This window comes from Anoplolepis gracilipes, chromosome 17, assembly GCF_047496725.1.
Source record: "Anoplolepis gracilipes chromosome 17, ASM4749672v1, whole genome shotgun sequence".
Classification (NCBI taxonomy): domain Eukaryota; kingdom Metazoa; phylum Arthropoda; class Insecta; order Hymenoptera; family Formicidae; genus Anoplolepis; species Anoplolepis gracilipes.
The window spans coordinates 5,549,040-5,573,382 of NC_132986.1; the positions used below are offsets into that span (position 1 = coordinate 5,549,040).

A 24,343-nucleotide genomic window follows, 5' to 3' on the forward strand; every position below is an offset into this window, starting at 1 on the left:
TTTTTCAATAAATACAATTAATTTTACAAGTAACAAATAATAAATAATTTATAAATTACTTACTCCACAGTTGCTCCGCTGATATCTTTTTTAATCTGTGACCTTCTCTTTACCCTTTATTACTGCTTTGTAGCATACTCACGATATCGTGAAAATACAGTTAATTATGATCAAAAGTATCTAATCGAATAATCGCGCGATACTTTTCACGACACTCCCGCCGTTGATCACGCGAAGTATTTTATTATATTGTGACGAAAAATAAGACGAAATAAAATCTACACAACACTAAAAGATTAAATCTTGGTCAAATCCATCATGGTAATGCTCTATTACTGATGTATATATGTACGTAATATAAGTATGTTTGTATCTTAAAACAATGTTATTTACAGCAATATTTGAGAATATATTTCAGCTTGCTAATAGTTTAAATTTACACGACAAATTTTGATTGAATAAATCTCGCAAAATACACGTCTTGACAAATTCCAACAATAAATTTAATAATAAATAGTCAATATATGTATCGCGTTCTTTCGTTAATTGAAATAGCCATCGTCACGATACGTATCATTTATTAAAAAAGTTAATTGCGCGGAATCATTAATCGTAATTACTAATTTTGTAATATTATCATGAATAATCTTTTCGAAAAGTTATACGATGTAAAAGTTAATACGACGATATTTGGAACGACTCGCGTCATTACTTGCTCCTTCGAGTCTCACTACGCAAATGACAACAAAGCGAGCGCGCGTCTCAATGTCAACACGTCATTGATCGCACAAAAACGAAGGCCAAAGACCGCGTGAAAGTTAATATACATAACATAGTATACCATTCATATTCATAGCAAACCATTGTTATTTACGTATAATCACTGCTGTCATTTATGCAGCAAAATTTAAGCGAAAGATAACATCGGTCTTTGTATCGTTGTAATATTACACTTCGAAACACGATTATTTCTTATAATTATTACAATTAGCATAATTATTATAATTATAAATTTAATTAATTAATTTCTAATAAATGGACATGTAAGAATATATCGTGGCTATTTCATTCAAATAGTGAGAAAAATATAAAATTGATTACCATTTATTAATAATATATGTACATATTTCGCGAAATTTATGTACTATTAAATATTAGTTGTGTATTTTTTATCGATATCGTCTAATTAGCTATTAAATCGTCTCGCATAATATTATATAATATCAGAGTAAAAATGTTAAATGTCATTTCGTATTTTTTGATATTTACAAAAAGGCGCAAGTACACTTTGGATCGACTTTAAGTTGAATTTTATAATTCACATCCTATTTCGATATTTATATGAATTTAATATTATTGAAATAATAATCCGTTAATGAATTTTTTTTTTTTATTAAATCGTGATCACAAAAATTATTCATTAAAATATTTTTGATATCGATTATAACTGAAATAAAGTTTTGATAAAACGCGATAGACGATACTCTCTCAGTCGGTGTATCAGAACCAATTAAACTTCGTGGAATAATATTTCCGCACCGAGTTTCTTGTATATATTTCTCGCTGGAGGATTTTTTTATATTTGATAGACAAACACGTGTGAAAGTTTATATATTTAGATATAGTAAATAAGATAATAATAGTAATTAAATATAGAAAATCACATCATTATAAAATCTGAATTCTTCTCAAAAATATATCTAAATTACTGTTTATATCTCGTTGTATAAAATAATTATATTCTCAATAGTTGTCTCTAAAGTCACTCAAATAAAACATCATTGTCTATAGAGAAACCACATTTCTAAAATTGATTTCAGAATCAAATAAGCTTACAGTTTTTTTTTAAAGCGCGACCTTAGTTGGCTGCCATTGTTCCTGTCCTGATATGGTTTCATAATTCATGGCGCGTTGAGAAATCGTCGGCCTTCAATGTCGAAGTTTGCGCAATCGAGCGGGATTTCTTGCGGCGCACGAAAAGGGAATCGATAAAGTCGACAATAAAAGGAAGCGCGTCGGAGAGATAAGAGAGCCCAACGACCATAGACAAAGAAACGCGCAAAAAGAAGCCAAACGAATTCACGCAGTGTGTCTTCCCTCTCTCTTCCTAAAATACTTCAGGCAAGTCCGCGAGCAAACTGCTTTTGATCATCTCTAAGCGCACATTTCTCTCTCTTTTCCATTCCTTTCTTGCTGCTTCAGCTCCTCATTCTTTCCTTTTTTCATTCCTTTCTGTATTCCGATTTTCTCTTATCTCCTATCATCCTCTGAAGCAAAAAAGAAGACGAGAAAAAGGGACCGACCGCGATTAGAATAGTGAAGGCATAAGAAAAGGAGGATGCAAACTAGGGGAAAGACCAGATTTGCATAAATCTGCGGGAGGGGGGGGGGGAAGGGAAAGAATATGTATGAGAGACAGAGGCAACCCAATAAGGTCGGCGATATTTAAAAATGTCCAGAATATAGAGCTTTTTATTTCGTACCCGCGATGCACATGTCGGTGCAACCAACTGTATTTTGCTCGCGTGCGCGTCTGTCATTCGTGGTCTAAAAATTACGGAAAAGCTACGAGAGAAGAAGGATTGCAGAGGATCTGTGAGACAGTGCCGAGAGAAAGAAGGGGGAGGAATGAGAGAAAAAGAGAGAAAGAGAGGAAGACATGAAGAGAGAGAGAGAGAGAGAGAGATTCGCGCTCTCAAAGCAACGGGTCTTGTTTCTTGCGAAAGGACAGAGGGCGAGTAGAAAGCTGTAGCGTATATAGATATAGCGACAACAATGGGCCCGTTTGTACTTTGTAGCGCGTTCCTAATTACCCCCGCGCGGCGAACACCTCGTCGAACCCTTTGAGATCGCGGAAGGACCGTGAAAGTGGATTATGCAACAACGAGGGGAAGAAGCACGCGTGCTTGATGCACCGAGACTTCCCTCTCGTTCCTTTCTCAAAAACGGTGCTTTGACAATGATAACCTTAGTAAGCGATTCAGTCAAAGGAACCACGTGCTTCTCTCAATTTTGTTCTACATAACCGCGGAAGGATTTATTCACTTCTTGCTAATTTTGCGTATATAAATTCGTAGTAACGGTATAAAACAACACATATACATGTGTATATAAATTAAATCTTTTTTACTTATGATAAGTTAATTACGCAGAGAATATCAAAAATCGTAACACGAAGCGAAATGATTCCTCATGCAAATGCAAGTCTAAAATAATATAGAATAAAATTGTTTCACAGATTGCATTTTCGAGAAAATTGCATTCCCATTAAAATAAATATATAGTATAAGAAACAATGCGAACAACTAACTAATAATAAACAATCTACCATAATCTAATATTAACAATGATATTTTTCTCATATAAAAAAGTATACTCGTGTGGAATTTTAATTATCACTCTCATTTGATTCAAAAGTATCCCTACGGGAGAGCCTGGTACTGATCGTCTGAGAATGCAGCGGCTATCGCTCCGTTTTTCTGCCTCATCGCCAGTGGCCCCGCGAATTTCGCGGTGGCATAGCGCGAATTCTTGTGGAATTTTTGCGGTTCGACCGTTCGAATCTTTCCGAACAAATTCTCCGCGAATTCTCCGAACCGGAATCAGCCATTGAGAAAAGTTTTCGAGATGCGGTCCCTTACCAATGAGATGGCCCGGCCCTCTCTTTCGCTGTGCTTCTAATTAAATAACAACATAATTCACCGTCCTACATTAAGACAATTAAATAACGTTTAAGATTCAACGGCGGCTGCTGCTTTTCCATTATTTTGCCAACGAGGCTTCCCTTCGCCTGGAACTTACGCCTTTCGCCTCAACCTCTCGTCCTCCCGTATCGTGATCCCCCTGCCATAAGTCGTCTCCGCTCTCGTCTCGGACTATTTTATGATTTTAATAAGAGCTCTTTTATTTCTCTGTCAATAGAAGAGTGTTTGAGTACGGTTTTCAATTTCGCCGAAACTTTCGCACCGAAAGTTTTGCAAAGTATGCGCCGTTATCGTAATTCATGCTGAAATTAAATATACAACCGGGCCATTTTTTCGCGAATTATATTCCGTTATTGTGGCTAATAAATTAATTTTAATATTTATTATTTATATTTATTCCATTTAATAGAGAAGCATAATAATCGATCGATAGTTCATCTCTATTTCTGCATAATCCTCGATTGTCATTCTAGCCGTTACATTGTCGTTCACTAAATAGTAAACAAATTAAGCGGCTCGCTCAGATTCGACCGCAAATCTGGCATCGCAATTATTGCACCCATCCGGCTCGTACGCCAGCCATGTATATAAACGGGATTTTCGAACTCGTCCATGTGAATTGATTCGTCGCGACACGTGAGGGGGAAAATCGCGATTATGCCAATCAACAATGAAGCTTGTCCACATACCGGTTGCACAGGCGACACCGGTTACGGGCGTTAATACGATCCCTAGGGCAATAAATCCGTCAGTCTGGCAAGAATCATTCAAAATATTAACTTTAACCCGTCATCGTTTCTCGACAAAAAAATGAACGTCCAACTATTATGATATTTTATCTTTAAGTATTTTTTTCGATAGTTTTTAATTAGAATATATATATTAACTATAAATTTAGAAGGAAATATTCAAAAACTATATATAAATATATATTTACATTTATATATCGGAAAATCACACGCGAGTTTCATAGAATAAACAGTATAAGCGGACAGTAAACTAGTTATAATTAATTCAAATAGCGGTGAATAATTTTCATCTACGCCATTTGCATTTACATTGCACGCTTAAACGCTTGAACATTTCTCCTCTCTATGATGTAATCCCGCGTTTACGTTATCCGTAATCAGCAAGCAATTTTCTCGCAATGTTTAACATATCTTTGCTCTTATTCAGGCAAGTCGCACACTATGTTGGGGACTCCGGAAGCTGGTCATACACTGGGCGCAATTCCTTGCGCCATTGCGTGGCTCTTCCGCGGAATTTCTGAACAACGACAGAGGACCGGCGCTAGATTTAGCGTCAGGGTCAGCTGCGTAGAACTGACCACCGGTCAACAACAACTGAGAGATCTGCTTGCAGCGCACGCGAACGGTAAGTAATCTTCCAATTAGTCGCAAAGTATCTTCGCGTGAAAGAGAATAAACTTTTTGTTCACACTTCTTCGTTCCTCTAATTAACGTTATCCACTTACTACAAATGGCGTATATATTCGCTGAATTATAAATTTATTTTACTCTTTCGAAGGGAGTTCTTATCACGACTTGTACAAAATTATCAAGAAATAAATAAATTAAATTTCTATCGACTGTGATATTTAATTCAACCAAAAACGAGATATACATAAAATTATAAAGGCACTAAAAAAAATAATAAATAAAAAATTAGATGCAGCAGAATAGACTGCGTATTCATTAATAATTATTCGATAAATATATTCGCTTCGTACAATGTTGTTAATGAGTTTTTATCTGATTAAATCGCGTACTTTGACTTTTAATCGAAGAAATAATTAATCTACATCATTTGTCTAAAATTTTCTGTTTTTAGACTAATTATCCTCCTTTAAGAGACGAGATGAGAGTCTGCAAGAGTCTCTTTCACAGACAGAACTAATCTGCTATAACATTCAGAAGCGCGGAACTATCTCGAGCGTTCCTTTCTCGTGAGAGAGGGTTCGGCATTTGCCGCAATTAATTCAATGTTTCGAACAATGCGGCTAGATATAATTGTTTAGATTAATTAATGCCGTGGAAGGGCAGCAATGGTAGGTGAATTGTGTGTTATCGCCATTGACGCTATTACATCCGGTCTATAATACTTGCGCGGTGTATAATAACTACGCTGATTTTCAGATCATGGTTTCTAATCGCATCTAATCTCGCAATGATTCTCACGTAATCAGGATTAATAATATATGCCACGACGAATACAATTATAGAATACATTTATTTTGATTGTAATCGATGCGAAATGTTTAAAGCAAATTCTGATTGCACATACATTAAGAATTTCATATAAATTAGTTTACTAAAAAATATTATAAATATTATATAAATTTGCACAAATTGTGTTTTACATAATGCCATAGTACATTTTGCAATCTACGAGATGATGCTAAAAAACGAATATTCCTTTATCTCGGTCTCTGGAGGATTGTCAAGAGAACGGCCAAGAATATCCCCACGAAATACGAATATTTCATGCTATGATCGAGTTTAAAGACAAAGCATAGCCGGACAAGAGCCATGTCGTATATAGAATTCTGCACGGAAATTGCAATAGCTCGCACGTTCCATTTGCCTGATACGCACACTCGTCCGACTTGATCTCCGACATATCCGAATCGACGAAAACCAGTGGTGCGGCTGATGCTCGAAAATACGGAACGTCGAAATTGTCCTCTCTCGACCGAGAATAATTCGCGGAAAATTCCGCGGTAATATTTAGGAAGTAGAACGAGACTCGGTATTGGCTGCAATTTGATTTCGTCTTCACAGACAGCCAAGCGGACGACTTGGTCCGTAAAATTGAGAGACAGGATTATTTCCTCCTCTTATTTTATATTGACCGTTACGCGTGCCCTCCCCCGCCCACCTCTTTCCCTTCAACAACTCGCTTTCTATTACTTTTGTTATCCGTTCCTTTTTGTGTCATCTCGAAGAATCATCAAGGACTCGCTGGACTAATAAAGAGTCATTTCTTTGGAGGGTGGATTGCTATAGTGCACTTGTGGGAATAATCGTCAAGGACATTGTCCTGAAAATTAACGAGGCTGTCCGCTCTAGAGTATCCTCCTTCTTGCTCCAGAAATGGGATATATAAATTTGTACAATATTTCTCTGATGTCGGATGTTACACGAGTTCTAATTAAATTTAATGGATTGAATGTATGATTCAAATAAATGTTTATAATCAAACATTATAAACTTTCATTTTCTCTTTCTCTCTTTCGACATACTTCAATATAATAACTAAAAGTAAAGTAAAAACTAAAAAATTGAAAACAATTCAAAGAAAATGTCAACTAAATTTCTAATTTATTAGTTACGCGAATAAAATTTTTTCCAAATTGATTAATATTAATTAATTTGTAAATATTAATATATTCTCAATATGTGTATATGATTTCAATTCTCACAAGTTTTGAAATTACAATTCAGAAATTTGCCACATAGATTCGAACATGTACGCTAAAATCTAATTTTCTGCCATGCCGCGAGATACTCCTGGGGATTTTGTATTCACGGAAATTAAGACGTTTATTAGTATAACCGAATCTTCCTTGAGTATGTGCGATGCGCGCATTTCGCGTAAAACTCACGTTGAACGAATCGTTTGAATGCTGGCTTAACGACCACGCCAAGCAGCTTTCTGCTTTCCCCCAGCAATGGACTAATTAAAATGCGATGGAATTAATTTTCCAGCTTATTAAATAATTAACTCGTATCTATAGAGAACTATCTTGACTTCGTAAATCTATCCTTTCCCCTTCTGCCGTCTTATCCTTTTCTTCTCTCTTTCTTCCTCCGCATCTTATTTCAACCGAAGCTCAGTGGCGTAACGAATATTTAGAGAGTCTACTAATAAAGAAATTTACAGGCTTTTAATTATGCATCTCTGATAAAAATTATTTTGCTCTTTAATTTTTCGAGTCATTTTAATTAAATATAATAATATGATAATATAATAATATGATATAAAAAAATAGAATAGAAAATATATGCAGATAACCAGTTCTGATCTTTTACTCTTTTCTTGTAAGAGAATATATCATTATTTTTATTTTATTTTATCTTACTTTATCCTATTTGTCTGATTTTTTCTTTTTTCTTCTTTCTTTCTTGTAGCTTTTTCTACCTCTTTTCAATCTGCAAGGACATTACTTACGCCACTGCCCGATGCTGCAACCAGCGCGTTTTGCGCTCAAGATTTAAGTCGAGCATAGCAGCACCCTCCAAGAGTTCGCGTTTTCCCCAAGAAACTTGATAATCCCGCCCGGTAATTATTTAAAGTTTTCGACGTCTGGATCTTACGCGGGTACCTCTGACGAAAAGGGGAGAGTGTCTCCGAACGAAGGTTTATCTTTGTTATTTCTAACTGTATGCAATGGAATATTTAATTAACGCCCTAATGCAATAATTGAAGGCAACTTGCGGTGGAATATTTAACACTTAACCGAGCTCGAATAGTCACTTCTTCCTACTGGTTGTTAATAATTGAATGCATTCATAAATAAATAACTTGGCTCTCTGTCGATTTACATATTGGCTGTTACATACACATTGTCTAAATAGAGCCTTTAATATAATTTAAATATGCATGCTCACCCCATTAATATTAAAAATATCAGAGCTCTTTTTTCCATCAGCACAGATATAAATTATTAATGCGTAAATGATGAGTTGCTCAAATTGTTACTAAAAGCGTATTTACTAGTTTATTATATTTAATATGAATTTATATTAAATTTTAAACTGGCATTAAAAAAATCATCGTACAAACAAAAATTATCGTACGTTATTATTATTGCAAAGAATCCTTTCGAAGAGCAAATATAAATTATTAAAGTTTCATCTCTATTTTATTACATGTTTATTTCGTAATATTCGGCAGTTATATGCAATAGAACCAAATTTACAATAGCATTGTAGAAGAGATAATACATATCAATAAATATATATCGATGATGTATAATGCTTCATAAGTACTAGAAAAAACTGGCAATATGCATCCGCGTAAATATATTATAATTCGATATTAATCCGCGTGGCACCTATGTAAAAACAATTTTCCCTCATATAGCGGCACAATAATTTCGAATATCACGCTTCGTAGTATATACATGTACAAGCTGTTAATCGGAATAAACCGGAATTTCCGAGTAGGAAAGTGGTAGACAGAATGATTCAGAGTTTAACCTTTTAAATAATTTATCACTATATTAAAATATATGCGATTGCCGAAATATCAATGATTCCACATCATTGGTGACAACAGTTTCTGCTAAAAATAAAATGCATTTCTTGTAACTGGTAAATAAATTAAATTAAAACTTCAAAATGAAAATGAGCAATAAAAATATATTTAATTATTGTATTACACATAAACATAGAATTATTTTTTCATATAATATTTTTAATGTGTATCTTTTATATTTCATTAATGTCATTGTTATTAATAGTGTATCTTTTAATTTATGTAAAAATATTAACTTCAATTTAACTCAATATAAATTAAAAATGCTCCATTCTTTTTATCAAAATTTTACTTTTTCAATGAAAATAGCACCTATATCCTATCATTTATTCGAAAATTGGAAGAGATGGACTTTGAATCACCTTATACAGATCCCCGTGTGGTGAACAGAGGATTTCATCCAATCGTATTCATTTTAATCGGCCGTCATGCATATCAACGAACGGAGTGGCAAGCAAAAGAAGAGAATCGAGGATATTTTCCGCCGGTTTCCATTCGCTCGCGGCGAGAGAAAGCTTGCGATAATTCTCACCACCCGTTACTGTTTTATATTTCTCTCACGTATCGGTCTCGCGGAGATAAGAACGAAAGTAGAGAATAATAGTGAGGAAACAAAACGTTGAAACGCCACGTCGGTAGGTTTTAATGTACATGACATACAAGTGAAACGAATGAAAAAAGCGTAAAAAAATTAGCGAGTTGAAAGAAAGGAAGAAAAGTGGAATAGAAAGTGCAGAAAACAAGATAAGAGAAGATTGCTACACGTTCTGCATTTCTTTCTTGATTGCATACAGAATACAACAGATTCTCTACTCATAGATAAAATGTGAAAAATCACTATTCAACTCGACATGAAATCGATGTATTTCAGACACAAAAAAAATGATCCGTTTGAAATTGATAAAGCTCGTTTTAGAGAAATTGGAAACAAACAACAGAAACATTGATACACAAATATTACCTGTATTAATGACATCAATTAATAAGATTTTTATCATATATAAAAATTATTAAAAATATTTCAAACATCAAAAAAAAGTTGTTTCTCTATTTTAATTTTATTATTACATGTTATTACGTTTATAAATGCGTAATTACTTTATACATTTTTACATTTACACGACACAAATAGTAATTAACTTTTTTAATTTTTTATCAATATTGAATGTTGATAAATATTAAATTAAATTTTTTTATCGCAGCTTTATATCTCGTGGAATTTCGAATTTCTGGCAATACTAGCTAGCTTAAAAAAATATCAACCATAGTTCGAAACGATTCACCACTAAGCCGACTATCGTTCTGGATGTCCGATTACTCCAACTGTTTGTTAATACTCAATTTGATTGCTAACCGACTCGTCGATCGAAATACTCGCGATATCAATAACCGCGATACCACATCGACTCGATAGCTCAAAGTAGCAGTTCGGTAAACTATCACCACACTGAGTTTTGGGTTTTGGATCAAACGATTTTTAAAACTATGAACAACAGTCACGATTCATAACAAAATATGTTAGAAATTAGTATATATGCAACTTTTATTGCGTCTTTTTATTCTTTTAATAAATTTTATATTAAATTAAATATTAATATTTTTTTTTTTTAATTATTGGAAAATATTGATATTAGTTTTTAAGTTCTTTTATCATTAAAAAAATTTGTTAAGAATTTATTTTCTGCTTTATTGTTTCTTCTTTGCTCATGTTACAAGTGTCATTATCTTTCATCAATTTATCTTTATATAGAGTTTTTTCTCATTATACAATATAATTAATCTTACTATATTATTTAATATATATAAGTTTATTTTATTTCATTTACCAAAATGATAAAATAATATGTACTATTATTCTATTATACTATTATTGTACATTTATACCGCATCTTCTTAACAATAAAATATTTTATTTATGATTTCTTTGTATTTATTTTTGTTAAACTCGACTTTCTTGATGATTAAAAATTAAGTGTTTTTTTTATCGTATCTCAGAATTACAGCTCTATGTATGTACGACTCTCTGACTTAAGATCATCGTGATCGTGCACTGTCAGGCACAAGAGACGAGTGCCGTTAAAGTGCCGAGTGGTAGAACGAAAGCGTGTTGTTTCCGAAACGGCCATAAGTTTTCCTTCCCCATGGGGAAGTCGGCCACGGTCCATTGCCCCGCACCATTCGCTCGGAAGCTACCCGGTACATAAGACGACGGTTTTCTTTAATTGCTCGCTGCGAAGTAGATCTGGCAGCCGATCCCCTCTTAAAAGTTACGAAAATGGCTTGCGGCAAATCATCTCCTGTTGAAGAAAGAGATTCACATAGAATTTGGCAACTGTTAAACATATTAAAATAATTCAATAAATTTATTTTTTAAAGAAATTAAACTATTTAGTTCGTATGTGTGTTTTTTTGTATATAATGTAATGACTTGTGAGGTGAGCAAAAAAGAAACAATAAAGCAGAAAATAAATAAATTCTTAGCAAAATATCTATGTGAACGTAATAAGGTCCAGATAAATGTACTATATTGATTTCTCAAAAGAAGAGACAATAAATTTGTAACATATTAAAAATCGGAAGTACCATTTATATTAAAAGTTTTCTCGATGACATTTTTCATCGGTAGAAAAATAAAACTAGCAACTAAAAAAAATGAACACTCCTCCAGGCGCATTATAGTGAAAAGTGATTTACGGGAAATACAATTTCAAAAAGATCAATCGTATCTCTCTGAAAAAGAATATTTCTTTAGAGTTTCTTGCACGTCGTCTGACGACACCGGGCGATAATTCGTCCATTAATTCCGTCTCCTTCACTTGCAAGGAGATGTCGGCGCCGTTGAACTTTCGCTAACCTTTTCACGTTGCTCTTATATCCGCGTTGTTCGTCCACCACGCCTGGGGAGATTGTAGTGACACTTATTTCGGCAAATGTAGATACCTCAAGCTATACAGACTTTGTCCACCGCTTTCAAGGAAAACGCCGACTGCGTCTACTTTAATACGCAATTCGAGGGTTCATTAATTTTCTTCTGCTCTTCCTTCATCTCCTCTTCTTCGTCTCCGAAGAAGAGTCTTTCCACCCTGTCCGTGATATTGCACATGGATACACTGGGTGTCCTGCGAATCGAGCGACGCCTTATTCTATGCATATATAAGGAGAATAAGTCCCGCTGCAGTCGATACATCAATCTTAACACTTTCGGAATAGTCGACCACGGTGTGTCTCTATAATGCATTCTTATACCAAAGTACTAAGGAGAAATAGGGATACTTGTGTTGGAGTGATGTATGATATTTTAACGTAGAATATACTTTTCATGATATCATCTTTCGAATATGATCAGATGATGTTATTTATTTCTCATCAGTTATCTATCTATACACATTTTATACTTTGTATTTTTCCATAACAGATGTTTCGTTCATGATCAACTATTGACGAGTATCATGATCGATTGCACAACTAATAATTTAATAGAATAACTATTATAAATAAGACCAATTTCTCATAAATCGTGTTATATAATATAGATTTTATATGCCAAGAAAGATCTTGGGAAACTCGCGTCAATGACCGTGAAGTCGCTCTCTCTCTTTCCCTTTCTCTAGAGTTCATGAAATGAAAGTGTTTCAGGATATTAAACCTTCAGGAACCCGTAAGACATTATTAAACTATAAAGGACAAAATTACTTTGTTCTAGAAAGAGGTACATGGATAATTCTGTCTTGAAATTCTATATAAATCCCTTCAATCAATTATACTCTAAAAAGTGATGTGAAATTTGTCGAGAGTCGATATATTATTATTAAATTTTTTTCCCAATAATTAAATGGAAAAAATTATTAAACTCGAAGTTTATTTCATTTAACATGAGTGTTTTATAGTATGTTTTTGCGTTTAGCATTCAACTGTCTTTCAGTTCTAAAATGTTATATAATAAGGAAAGGATCAATATTATCTAATAACCTCCAAACTTCGCATCAAGAAATCCTGGAGCCAACCGACTTTAATAACGATGCAAGCGGATAAGACCGTCCCGAAGGGGCCCTGATTCATAACGATACGCGTGTTCGGGGCGAGAAACTTCGCGTAGAAATATTGCGGAGCTCGGGAAACAAGTCGCGTACCAGGGCGCAGCCGGCCGTCCGAAAAGGCGAAACAGATTTCCTTTACTGCCCTTCTGCCCCAGCGACGATGAGGACTGTTACGATCGAAGGGACCGGGCTCGGAAACTGTATTCGAAACGCGTCGAAAAACGATTTATTCAGGAGGTGGAGAGACAGAAATAGGGACAGAAAGAGAAAGAGAGTGAGAGTGTGTGGAGGCATTCCTTTTTTTTTTTTTTTTTTTTTTGAACACCCGCGGCGCTCGCTCGCTCGCTCTCGCTCACAATTGCCCTAACAATAAGTCGAAACCGCGTCCATTATGACGCATATGTGCCAAGAGGAAGGCTTTGCTCGCAGATCGCTTTTTTCATGCCGCATTTTGCTATTCCTTTACCACCGTCGCGAGCTTGCGTCGTAGTCGTCAACATCGCAAACTCGTCATCTCCTTCCTCGCGGTACTTTTACACCGCAGGGCACAGATGCCTGTAATATTATATCCTCCGGTCCCTTTTATGGATATTGCCATGCCGCCTCTGCACCGTACATCCACGCTCCGTATCTGTGTGAATTATTATACGCGACCAGTGTATATATACGCGCCTGTGCGTATATCTGTATAACGTCAACTAGACCGGGCCGTCCTTATTATTACCTCGAAGTCGTGAATTTCAGAGTGTCATGTTTCAGTTGCAAAGTTTAAGCTTCGTTTCAGAGCCGTTTATGTCACCTCTCAATCAAGAAATCGGAAATTTATACAGTATAATTAACCCTTATTCCGTACTGGATCATTTTTCTCTGTGATTTTTCTAACAACGTCAATTTCTCGAAAACAAATAATCATAAAATAATATATTTAAGTAAATTATTTTTCAAATTTATTATTTTAGTCTTTATTTAGAATGTTCAAAGAAGGTATATATATATTTTTTCAGATTTTTTAAAACACTTTTACATATTAATAAACTTATTGAAAATACGCTGACCCATCTGTACAGTTAGAAGGTGCCAAAAATAACGGAGTAAGAGCTAATAATATAATAAAATTAGATAGAATAGATAGAATAGAATTATATAATACCATATAATGATAAAACGTAATTATTTAAATTTATCTTTTATATATTTGTATATATTAAGCGACACAAATGACAGTACTATTTATCTATATGTATTATTGTAATAATATACTGGAAAAGTTCATCTTTTGTATTAATATGTCAGTTTGCTCCCTTTTTCTCTAAAATTTCAAAAGAAATACTTGTTACTTGAAAAATAAAAGTTAAAAAAAGATTTCCAAGTTTCATAATGAGATAAGAATAAAATAGGTATTATAAGTCGACATTATAAAAATTAACTTTTAACTATAATATTAAATGCAGTAAAAAAGTATACTTTTCTACTTTAACAATTATCCACTTTTTTCCTTACTTTATCATAACGTCTTAATGCCAGTACAAGCTGACGAAACCGCAGACTTATTCGGGCCACTTCACCGTCTCATAAATATTAAATAGCTTCCTTAATCCGGATGCTTACAAAATCTCACAAAGTACTATCGCGCTTACTTGTGCTTCTTCTATTATTAAGAATTTTTGATATAGAGAGGATCTGTGAAATTATCGAAATTTCTGTAACAAGCGCGCACACTATCGCCAATCTACTCCGAATATTCCGAGGTCGCTTAACTCTTTCGTGTATGTGTGCTGAATACGCTTCGTCGAATTTCATTACCGAACATCTACTACGGTTAAGTCGGTTCCTGAGACTTCGCAAATTACGGAAATCAAGAGAACTCTAGTAAGTGTAGAGGATACTCCCGTTTCCTGCTTTCACGCGCGTTTCTTGTTCCCTCGTTGCACGCTCAACTGACTCAGACTCTAGTATCTCTCGTCTAATATGATATCGTATATAGTCGAAATCAATCGCTCAATGACTCGATGAAAGCTCATGCGGAGTTCATTTTCCTGGACCTGCTACGAGGTTTGCGGCCATTTTCTCGGCGCGGCATAAAGGGACGGTAAAAGGTTTCCGGCAGGAACAGATGTGAAAAGTCACAGACGGCCGGGCGGAAATAAACTGCGGCATATGTCATTGCCCTCATCCTTATCCTTTTCCGTTCTTCCTTTGGCGTCCTTTACGACGTTCATGCCGGAGGTAGGAGCCGAGACGAGCTCGCGGCGGTAAAAGGCTAATTGGCAATTTACAAACGTGGGTGGGGTTATCTAAACACCGTATAAACGCGAACGACGTCCAACTGTATCAGTCGTAGCGTCCCAAGTGCATAAAGACGAACGCATAAAAAAATATACGTGTGGACAGGAAGAACGATGACGAGAGGTAATTTCAGATAGATGAATGTACAATACATAGTGTTGGATAGAAAACTAGATACTCGAAAAACATTACTTGAATTAAATTCACTGTACGTGCTCGTTCCGGATCTCTTTACCTTTACAAATCTCTAAATAATACCATAATAATAAAATCATGAAACAGGATGGCTATCCAAATCTTGTAAAAAATCTTTAATTTTCCAGGTACTTTTGTTCAAAATTCCAAGTAAAGAGAATATTTTCAAAATTTTTTAATAAACTTTTTCTAAAATAATTATTTTTATTTCATACGTTTTCTAATGTTTTTCATTTATATGAAGGACAAACACAGGAACCTCTTAAGTTTCAAAAGTGCTAGATTTGTAAATGTACTTAAAAAACTGAATAAGAAAACTTTCATAAGAAAAGCATTTTTCACTTGCATAAAATTTTCTCTCTTTCTCATTAAAAATTACAAAATTAAAAATACTTCATATTTATTATTATGTTAAGACATTGAATATATAAATTTGTTTGACTGACTGACTGCTGTCTATGAAACTGGCGTCTCACTTCGTGGAAACATTAATTGTTGAGAGGTTTTGTTCTGGTTTTATTTTTAATAATTCTAAAGTTCTTGACAGATTAAACAAACATAGTAGTTCTAGCTATTAAATAAAAAAAAGACTCAGAAGACACTAACAATAAGACTAGAGACTTATACATATAGATAAAAAAATGGTACTTATATACATGTACGTACAGCATCTCAGGCGATCTAATTTGTTTAATTAATATTCTAATAATTTTTACGCATAGAACTTTTTGTAAAACTATTGTAGAATTTTCAAGTGTTCAAAATCTGACAAGAAATGCTAAAAAAAATTGTCAGCGGACAAAGTAAGCAGCGTGAATTTGATGTCTCAGTTTGTCCCGAACCATTTTTTTTTGTTTAATAGCCAGAATTATTTATTTACTCTATCTTAAGAATTCTAAACCTATTAAAAATAAAACCAGAATTTTTAACAATTAATAAGTTTCCAAGAAATAAAACGCCAGTTTCATACACACGGTTAACTGTTTACAATATAAGAATAAAATTATTAAAAAGAGAATTTTCGAAATTCCCTGAATCATAATAAAATTCCATGAGATTTCCCTAATTTTTCCAGATACAAAAAAAAATCCCTGAAAATTCTAGGTTTCCATGTTTTTTCAGAAAGTAGACACCCTAATAAAGGCGAAAGGATCATATTGTCAAACATGTTAACGTTTGAACGATATTTATTTTTTTTAGTTTCCTTTTAGATAAACCTTTCTCAACTACGAGACATACTTATATCTGAGTTGATATTACATAAAGTTTTGTATTAGTTCAGGCTTAATTAAAATCAATATTTAAATTTGTCTGACTTTCTAGAATTTTCATGTTGTATAACAGTCTTGGCATAAATCTAATAGCACAATTATTCGAAACTTTCGCAATTATATGATGACGTTTCTCGACCGAAAATCCGCAATTTTGTCATCACAACTTTTTACAAATATTTTCATAGATTGCTATTAAATTCCGATACGAAGAAATCTTTAGTCTGCTTTTTCAATCTATCAACTATTTCGTCTCCCATCATATAGAACATATGATTTCAAATATCTCTGTACGAAAAGCAACTTGAATGCATGCAATATGCGCGAGATGTTTGTAGCAATATTTTTATTTTCTTAAATATAAATTTTTTTTGATATTCTTTAATGTTTTGCGATTTGAGACGATTTTTCCATAAGAAAATCATTTGCATAAATATCGATTATATCTATTTATTATATATAAATTTATCTTGATTTTACGCATCAATATATTACAAAATGTTTCTGTTAGCAGAGATTGCAGTTTTTACATTTTTTACATCAGCAAAATCCGATTAAATCTCATTTTCCATTATGTATTATCCGCAAGACATAAAACTTCTAGCTTGTAATTTTATTTTTTTTATTCCACATTTCGCAGCACACGCGATCGCGACGTTTATCGCCGCGTCCAATTCGTGATAATTGATAGCTCGCAGTGCTTTCTTTGAAATTTCTTTTCTCCTAGTAACTATCCTTTTAACTGCCTTTCTCTGTTCTTTTACGATCAGACTGTTTTATTTGCACAGCTAAACAGCAACAATACGAAGATTACCTGATACGAAGATTGTCTGATTCGATCGTCTGATCCACGCGCTCGTATTTCCCCGCCGATCTCGTAATTGCCCTTTTACGCTGATCACTATTTACTGCTGTGTTTCGCATTACGTTGATTATTCGCATGTAAGCCCACGACCGAGTATCCCTGGCGCGTATACGGACGCGTGATAAAGCGCGATAGCGAAACGTAGGTATCTCCTGCGACATATCTTCCGACGTTTTATCGACGTCGTAATTTAGAACGAGGCGTCCCATGGATATCTCCAGCCCCGCTTCGACCGATTTACGGCCCCGAGTAGCGCGCACCTGTATCTCGAGCCTCATTCGTCCTGTTCTTCGCGAATATTATTTTTCCGCGAAATAATGGAATCAAATAAACGGAGAATGTTTGGGAGTTTACGCGAACTGACTCAGGATAAATTTTGCACGCGATGCAAGATGCATCTTTTTGGGGAAGTAAAGAGTCTGGCTTTTGTCATTTTTTTATAATCAAAATGCATAGATATCGTGATATTATATCGCTAATGTAACAAAGAGTAGAAACAATTTATATCGTATAATATGTATGATATGTAGTGTAATATAATATCTTATATGTTATCTTTAATATATAACATATTAATACGGAACGACATATTATAAAATAAGAAAAAAGGCTAGTAATATGATGAAACTTTCATTGCATAAATGTGAAGAATCTCTGATGCACAATGACGTAATAAAAATAAATATTATGCAAGGGATGCGAAATATTACGTAAGAATATTCCATGTAAAATCTGCACTGCATTCTTCGCGAAAATTTGAGATAAATTTACGTAACACTGGCCATCCTTTTATTTCCAGACTCAGAACAATCACCGGCCGTATACCTCAGGGACGATCCACTGTTTGGCACCCTTCAATTGCAGCAGCACAGCGAGCTACGTGCGCCTACGGCAGAACGCGCGGCTTTCTACCTCGATGCGGCGGTTGCTGGTCGTCAACGGGAGGACGGCGACGCGCATATGCTCTACACACTGCACGTATACCAATATAGCGTCGCCGGCAAGGGCGGAGGTAAATAAATCTTCGAATTTTCTTGCATTATCATTTTTCCCTTCGTCCGATTTTTCATCGTTATTTCAAGTAAAAATACGTAATATTCCGTTATTCTTTCTCGTTCTTCTCGCTCTATGTCATGAAATTCAAAAGTAGCGCTGTTTCTCGACTGCGCAGTTGCCGGTGGCAGAAGTCGGCTGCATCTGATGGATCTAGGAAATTCAGATCGCGGCAAGTCCTCGGGCGGAATTCCTCTTTCCGGTCTGGGCAACATTCTGCTGGCGATCTTCAACGGCCAGAAGCATTTGCCGTACAAGGAACACAAATTAACGCAACTGCTCAAAGAGTGCCTCGGCTCTCTGACCTGCCACGCGGCTATGATAGCTCACGTATCGCCCAATGCCCAGCACTATACAGAGACGCTCACTACTGTTCAGCTGGCGTCGAGAATCCACCGGATGCGACGTCGGAAGATCAAGTTTGTCGGCGGTGGCACGCAAGGTACCGGGAGCGGTGGCAGTTCCGGCGAGGAGGCAGCTCGACAGAACAGCGAGTGCGATCCAAGCTCGAGTGATTTATCCGCCGACACGGTAATTTACGTCGGTCCGAGTGCCGACGACGCCACCGATGGCGAACACCCGCCTGTCTACATACCCAGCTTGAATTCGGGCGACAATCGTTGCGCGATGGGTAGGGTGCTTCGCGGTTCCGCCGCCGAGAGACCGAGCAAGATTCCCGAGGAGCGTAGTCCGGCACATAAATCCAAAACGGTGAAAACGCTGACGCAGACCGCGTCCAAGCAGACCTCGCCGGCGCACAGCGCGACGCCGAAAGCGAGTCCGGCTAGAAAGAATTCCTCGTCAAAGAGCGCGTCCTCGGCGTCCAAGATCAACGATTCACCCAGTAGTAAGATCCCGGTAGCGGCGCAGAGCGGCGGCTCCGACGAACAGTGGATAGACGGTCCGAGAATTTCCAAGTCAAAGGTCGCCGAGGCCAGACATATGTTGAAAGATTCGCATCACAAACGAGAGACGTGGATCGACGGGCCGATGCAACTGACCAGTGCGCCGGCGCTGCAATTGCACACTCATCAGCATGCATCTTCCGGTTACGGTTTCATGGACAGCCACAAGAAGAGCATGATTAGAAAGTGGGTGGAAAATCAGTCGTCACAGATACAGCGGGCAAAGCACGTCGCACCGCGGCTTGACTCTTCCAAAATGTCCTCCGGTCAGTCATCCGGTCAGTTTAAAGAACTGACGCAGTTCAAAACCTGTGGTGGTACGGAAGACGACGATACGTCATTGTCCACAGTTGAGAGTGATAGCTTGAAAGCGAACGAGGTCGAAGATATAACCGAAAAATTGAGCGCCAAGCTGAATCTACTGAACGTTAAGTCCAATACGGATTCAGGGTTAGATTTAACGGCGAGCCCGGTGATGGATGATAGTGTCGAAAAGGGGAAGCTCGATCTACCGGATGACGAAGATGACGACGAAGAAATTGTCGTACCTCCACCGTTACCGTTGATCGAACCACTCAGTAACGGAGTAAGCCGGGAAGTCTCCATGGAAAGTCTGAATCTGTCGCACAAGGATATCGTTCTACCTTCGAGGCATTCGTTGTCTTCGGAGGACGAGATTTTAGAGATTGTCGAGGTAGAAGATTTAGAACCAGTACCTATGCAGGACTCGTGTTTGCAAGTAACTGAAGAAGACATCGCGCTCTGTATGGGTGAAAATCCTCTGCCTGAGAGTGATCAAGAAGAACATCCTTTAAGAATTCTTAGTCAAGAAAATCTCACTGTGGTCTCAACTTTTACAGGTGAGTAAATTTTCGTCTATGCAAAATACTCATACTTTTCTCTAAACGCTTATTATATATTTCAATATTAATTATATATAGAATAAATATTTATAATGCCTTTTAATTTACGAAGGGTGACTAAATTATTTTATTATAATTTATTGTAAACGTTCTCGTGTGCTTTCTCTGTCTCGCTCTTTACATTAATCCTTTGAGTCACAGCGAATCACCACCTTTTTTTCGTAGTTTTTTATTGTTTTAACTACTTTTTTATCAACAAATACTGGATTTTTTTGTTTCTACAGAGTCTCTAGAACATCAATAAGTGTAAAAGAAATATGAACAGTCATTAATTGTTAATTGCAAAAATACCATGTATAAACAAACAGTCAAAATTAGTACTTTTTTACGAAAAAATGCATTTTCTACTAATCTATTATGACAATAAATACGACAATTTTCCTATAATCTTAGTACACTCTATAGTATTTTTCAGAATTTTTTTAGAATTTTCCACCGTGTTGTTTTTGTTAAATCCTCCTTTTTTTAATAAAAAATATATAAAAAATAATATTTTCCGTTCTAAATTAAAAGTAACAGTCGTATTCTTTTTTAAGTTTTTTTCTCTGAAGGTTTTTTCGATCGCAGAATCTGAATCTAAAAGAAAAAAAATTTAATTTCATAAATTTAATATAGGGATCCAATATGGCGGAAGTAAAATTTCGTCTGCTATATTGGATCCGCTATCTTGAATTTTGAAAACCTGACAACGGATTCGTAATCAGCGACCCCAAAAACCCTTATATACCAAATTTTATAAAATACTTACAATTAGAAAAATTCGTGACTCAAAGGGTTAAGATAGTATAATTTCTGTAAAAGTTTTTCTTTTAATCATACACTCGCATTTAACTTCTGTTTCGCCGCGATTATTTTTGTCGCAAAACTTTTGTACAAGCTATTATTTCGCATCATCTCAAAATCGATTTTTTGATCCTAGAAACGTATAACAAGCTATGCGGTAGAAAACAATAATTCATTTCTCTCGAATACAGAAACTCCGATATAATTACATGTCATTGCGTTCCGTTCTTCAAATCAAAGCGGACAGCTGTCTTATAGTTCCGCTGTTTTCCCCCGTCGTTCTTATCCGGCGACTTCTTGCACGATAAGATATAAAACTTGGACGGACGAAAGGTACGAGACAGAAAAATAATTTCCAGACTCCATGTCGGTGATGTCAGACACGGAGAGATACAGACCGCATTATCCGCCGCCGGTTGGTGCCGGTGTTCTACCTAGGCCATACTTCGACCACGAGGACTTTCTCGAACAAGAGACCAGGCACAAGTTCGATCAGCTGGCCCGCCTCCATGAGCTCTACCAAAGCAAACTTGCTCTCGCCAACGTTTCCAACTCCGTGACTTACCAGAGAGAAAATTCTTCCACTGTCAATGTACGAGATGCTCCATGTAAGTTTCCGTTATTGGAGGCTCAATTCTGTAGACGACAGAAAGAAAACCAGACAGATTTCTTTTATCGCTACATTGAATTCTCTCAAGAAACGGCCTTGTCGACGTTGTCATCAGAATTATACACGCTATGTAATTCCTTGCTCACCACGTTTAATAATCGCGTCGCAATTGAAAGCGATTTCCAAATCTGGTTTTAATTCACTTTTAAGTTTGCATAAACAATAGTGCTTTATTTTATAAATCCACTCTTGTATTTCCTCTATTAAAATTGAAAAAAAAAATACGAAACACAAAATATAATAGAATTACGATAATTCAAATAAAAAATTAAAGTCGCGAAATGCCGCTTGATTAAAAATAAAAGATCATTTTTAAACGAATAATAGATTTTCATCAATCAAGGCACTACAGCCAGCAATCTACAATCTACATCCAGTATAACATTAACGCAGGACAAATTCCAGCAGCGACCGTCTTCCGTCCGCCGTCTCGCTGTCAATCCTTGTCCCTTTCGGACGTCTTATTCAACGACAACGCGAGCAATCACGGCAGCATCTACAGTGAACCCGCGTACATAGCCGGCAAGCCTGATCAGGAAAAGATCTGCGATAATTGTCGTCAGAGCATGTCCAGGCCCGCCACGGCCTCTTATTGGTATCCCAGTAGCGTCGCCCATCTCGCCAGTCCTAGAAGGTACTGCGGCAAGTTGGGCGACTGCAATATCTCCAGTCTGAGGCATCCGGATGGCGCTTCGAATCCCAACCTGAAGGAGGAGATCGAAAGGATACCCGGAAACGGAGCGTCCGGCTCAGATCCTGAGGAGGAATATATAGAGGCGAAGAAGTTATTCACGGCTGCTGAGAGGTCCGAGAGAACGGTAACAGGAAAATCCGACATCGAAGAGGACCTAAAGATTCAAGGTACGAAAATGGAACATCGCTAAAATCTAAAAAATGCTTTCACATATTTTTTTAATGCCTCTACATTTTTATAAAAATTGCGTTGATTAAAAATCAATAGAAATTTCAATCATAGCCTAATTCTTAATTTACATAATAGAAATATTGAATTGCACGTTTGAATAAAAATCTTGACTTAAAAATTAATAAAGCTACCAATATATAAATCAGCGTGCTGTTCTAATGTTAAAGATAATAAATTATATATATATATATATATATATTTATTATAGATATTTATATATATTTTATATTTAGGTGGCACCTCTTTACAATTGTCGATGCCATCTCCGGCGCCATCCTCCGGACGAATGCAACGCAAAATCCTTAGCCTTGGCTCATCGTTCGGTCTCAACAAGGAGAGCTCCGATTCCGGTGCTGACACAACGCCACGAGCGGCTAAACTATCACCGGCTACACTATCCAGACATCGTGCAGAGAGCTCCGGTTACGACAGTATCGTTAGAGACAGCGAGACGAGCAGTATCGCTAGCGATTCGTCCCGACAAACCGGCGCGTTACAGGAACATCAAGGTAATTGTATACGATCGATATATCAAAATTATTCATTACACTAATAACACAGTTAAAAAAATAATCTAAATTGGGATCGACATACATTTAAGAAAATGCTGATGTAAAACTAAAATATAGAAAATAATTTGAGAGAAATCCATTCGTTTCTTTTTTATTATTAGTAGTAAAGTTAGAGGATTTTTTCAGTTCTCGTTTTGCATGGAAATTTCATCCCCATTTTTTTCGTTATTTATCCTATTATGATCTAATATTCAACTCTTTGTAAAACTATCAAACATCCAGTCAAATATGCAAAGCACGAAAATATTGTCGGAAGCGCCTTCATATTCCTAGAAAGGATACGCAAGCCCTCTAAAACGATCCCGCCGTACGGTGATTCTCCTCAGGTGGCGCGCTGGGGGTTCTAACTTCGACGTTGTGCGGGTGTTTCAGCGGTGGAACAGCGGGCGGCAGGGTACGAGCTTCGGCGGTCGCGGGCCCACTGCCGGGCTCAACCGGGGCCGCCCGCGGCGTCGGCGATTCTCGCATACACAGGCGAGGACGTAGACATCCTGGACAAGCGCGCACGGGTACGCTCGAATCCACGTGGAACGATATCCAGGATACACAGCCTGCGCCTGCGCCAGCGCCTTCTTAGGCTGGAGCTACGAGACGCCAAAAGACGCCTAATGGTGCCCGACACTCGCTGGGACTATAATCGTAAGTATCAACTTTATCAATGTAACATATAAATATTTTAATTTCTTTCTCCCATTGCATTACTTGTTGCTTTGAAATACGACGCAATTTTTTAATATAATTTTAATATATTATTTATTACATTTTTAATATATTTCCTATAATATTTATAAACAATTATGTGAGCAACTGATTTCATTATATATATTTTACTGTAATATACTGTAACATATTGTATAATTTAACAGTTTAATAAATCGTATGAATATATAAATAT

At 36.1% G+C, this 24,343-nt stretch overlaps 1 protein-coding gene across 9 annotated transcripts in view; it reads left to right on the top strand.

Annotated features, from left to right (window-relative positions):
- LOC140675269 (uncharacterized) overlaps nt 1-24,343 on the top strand; it is a 337,048-nt gene that overhangs the window by 309,093 nt on the left and 3,612 nt on the right. For 3 of the 9 annotated variants that reach the window (XM_072909579.1, XM_072909581.1, XM_072909580.1), the window contains 7 exons: nt 4,881-5,078; nt 18,417-18,629; nt 18,789-20,435; nt 21,641-21,889; nt 22,279-22,812; nt 23,110-23,385; nt 23,821-24,087. In XM_072909579.1, coding sequence (XP_072765680.1) covers nt 4,881-5,078; nt 18,417-18,629; nt 18,789-20,435; nt 21,641-21,889; nt 22,279-22,812; nt 23,110-23,385; nt 23,821-24,087 — 3,384 coding nt within the window. Of the gene's footprint in view, nt 1-4,880; nt 5,079-18,416; nt 18,630-18,788; nt 20,436-21,640; nt 21,890-22,278; nt 22,813-23,109; nt 23,386-23,774; nt 24,088-24,343 lie in introns of those variants that run through there. The other 6 variants (XM_072909582.1, XM_072909584.1, XR_012048353.1 and 3 more) reach the window with 5 other exon arrangements.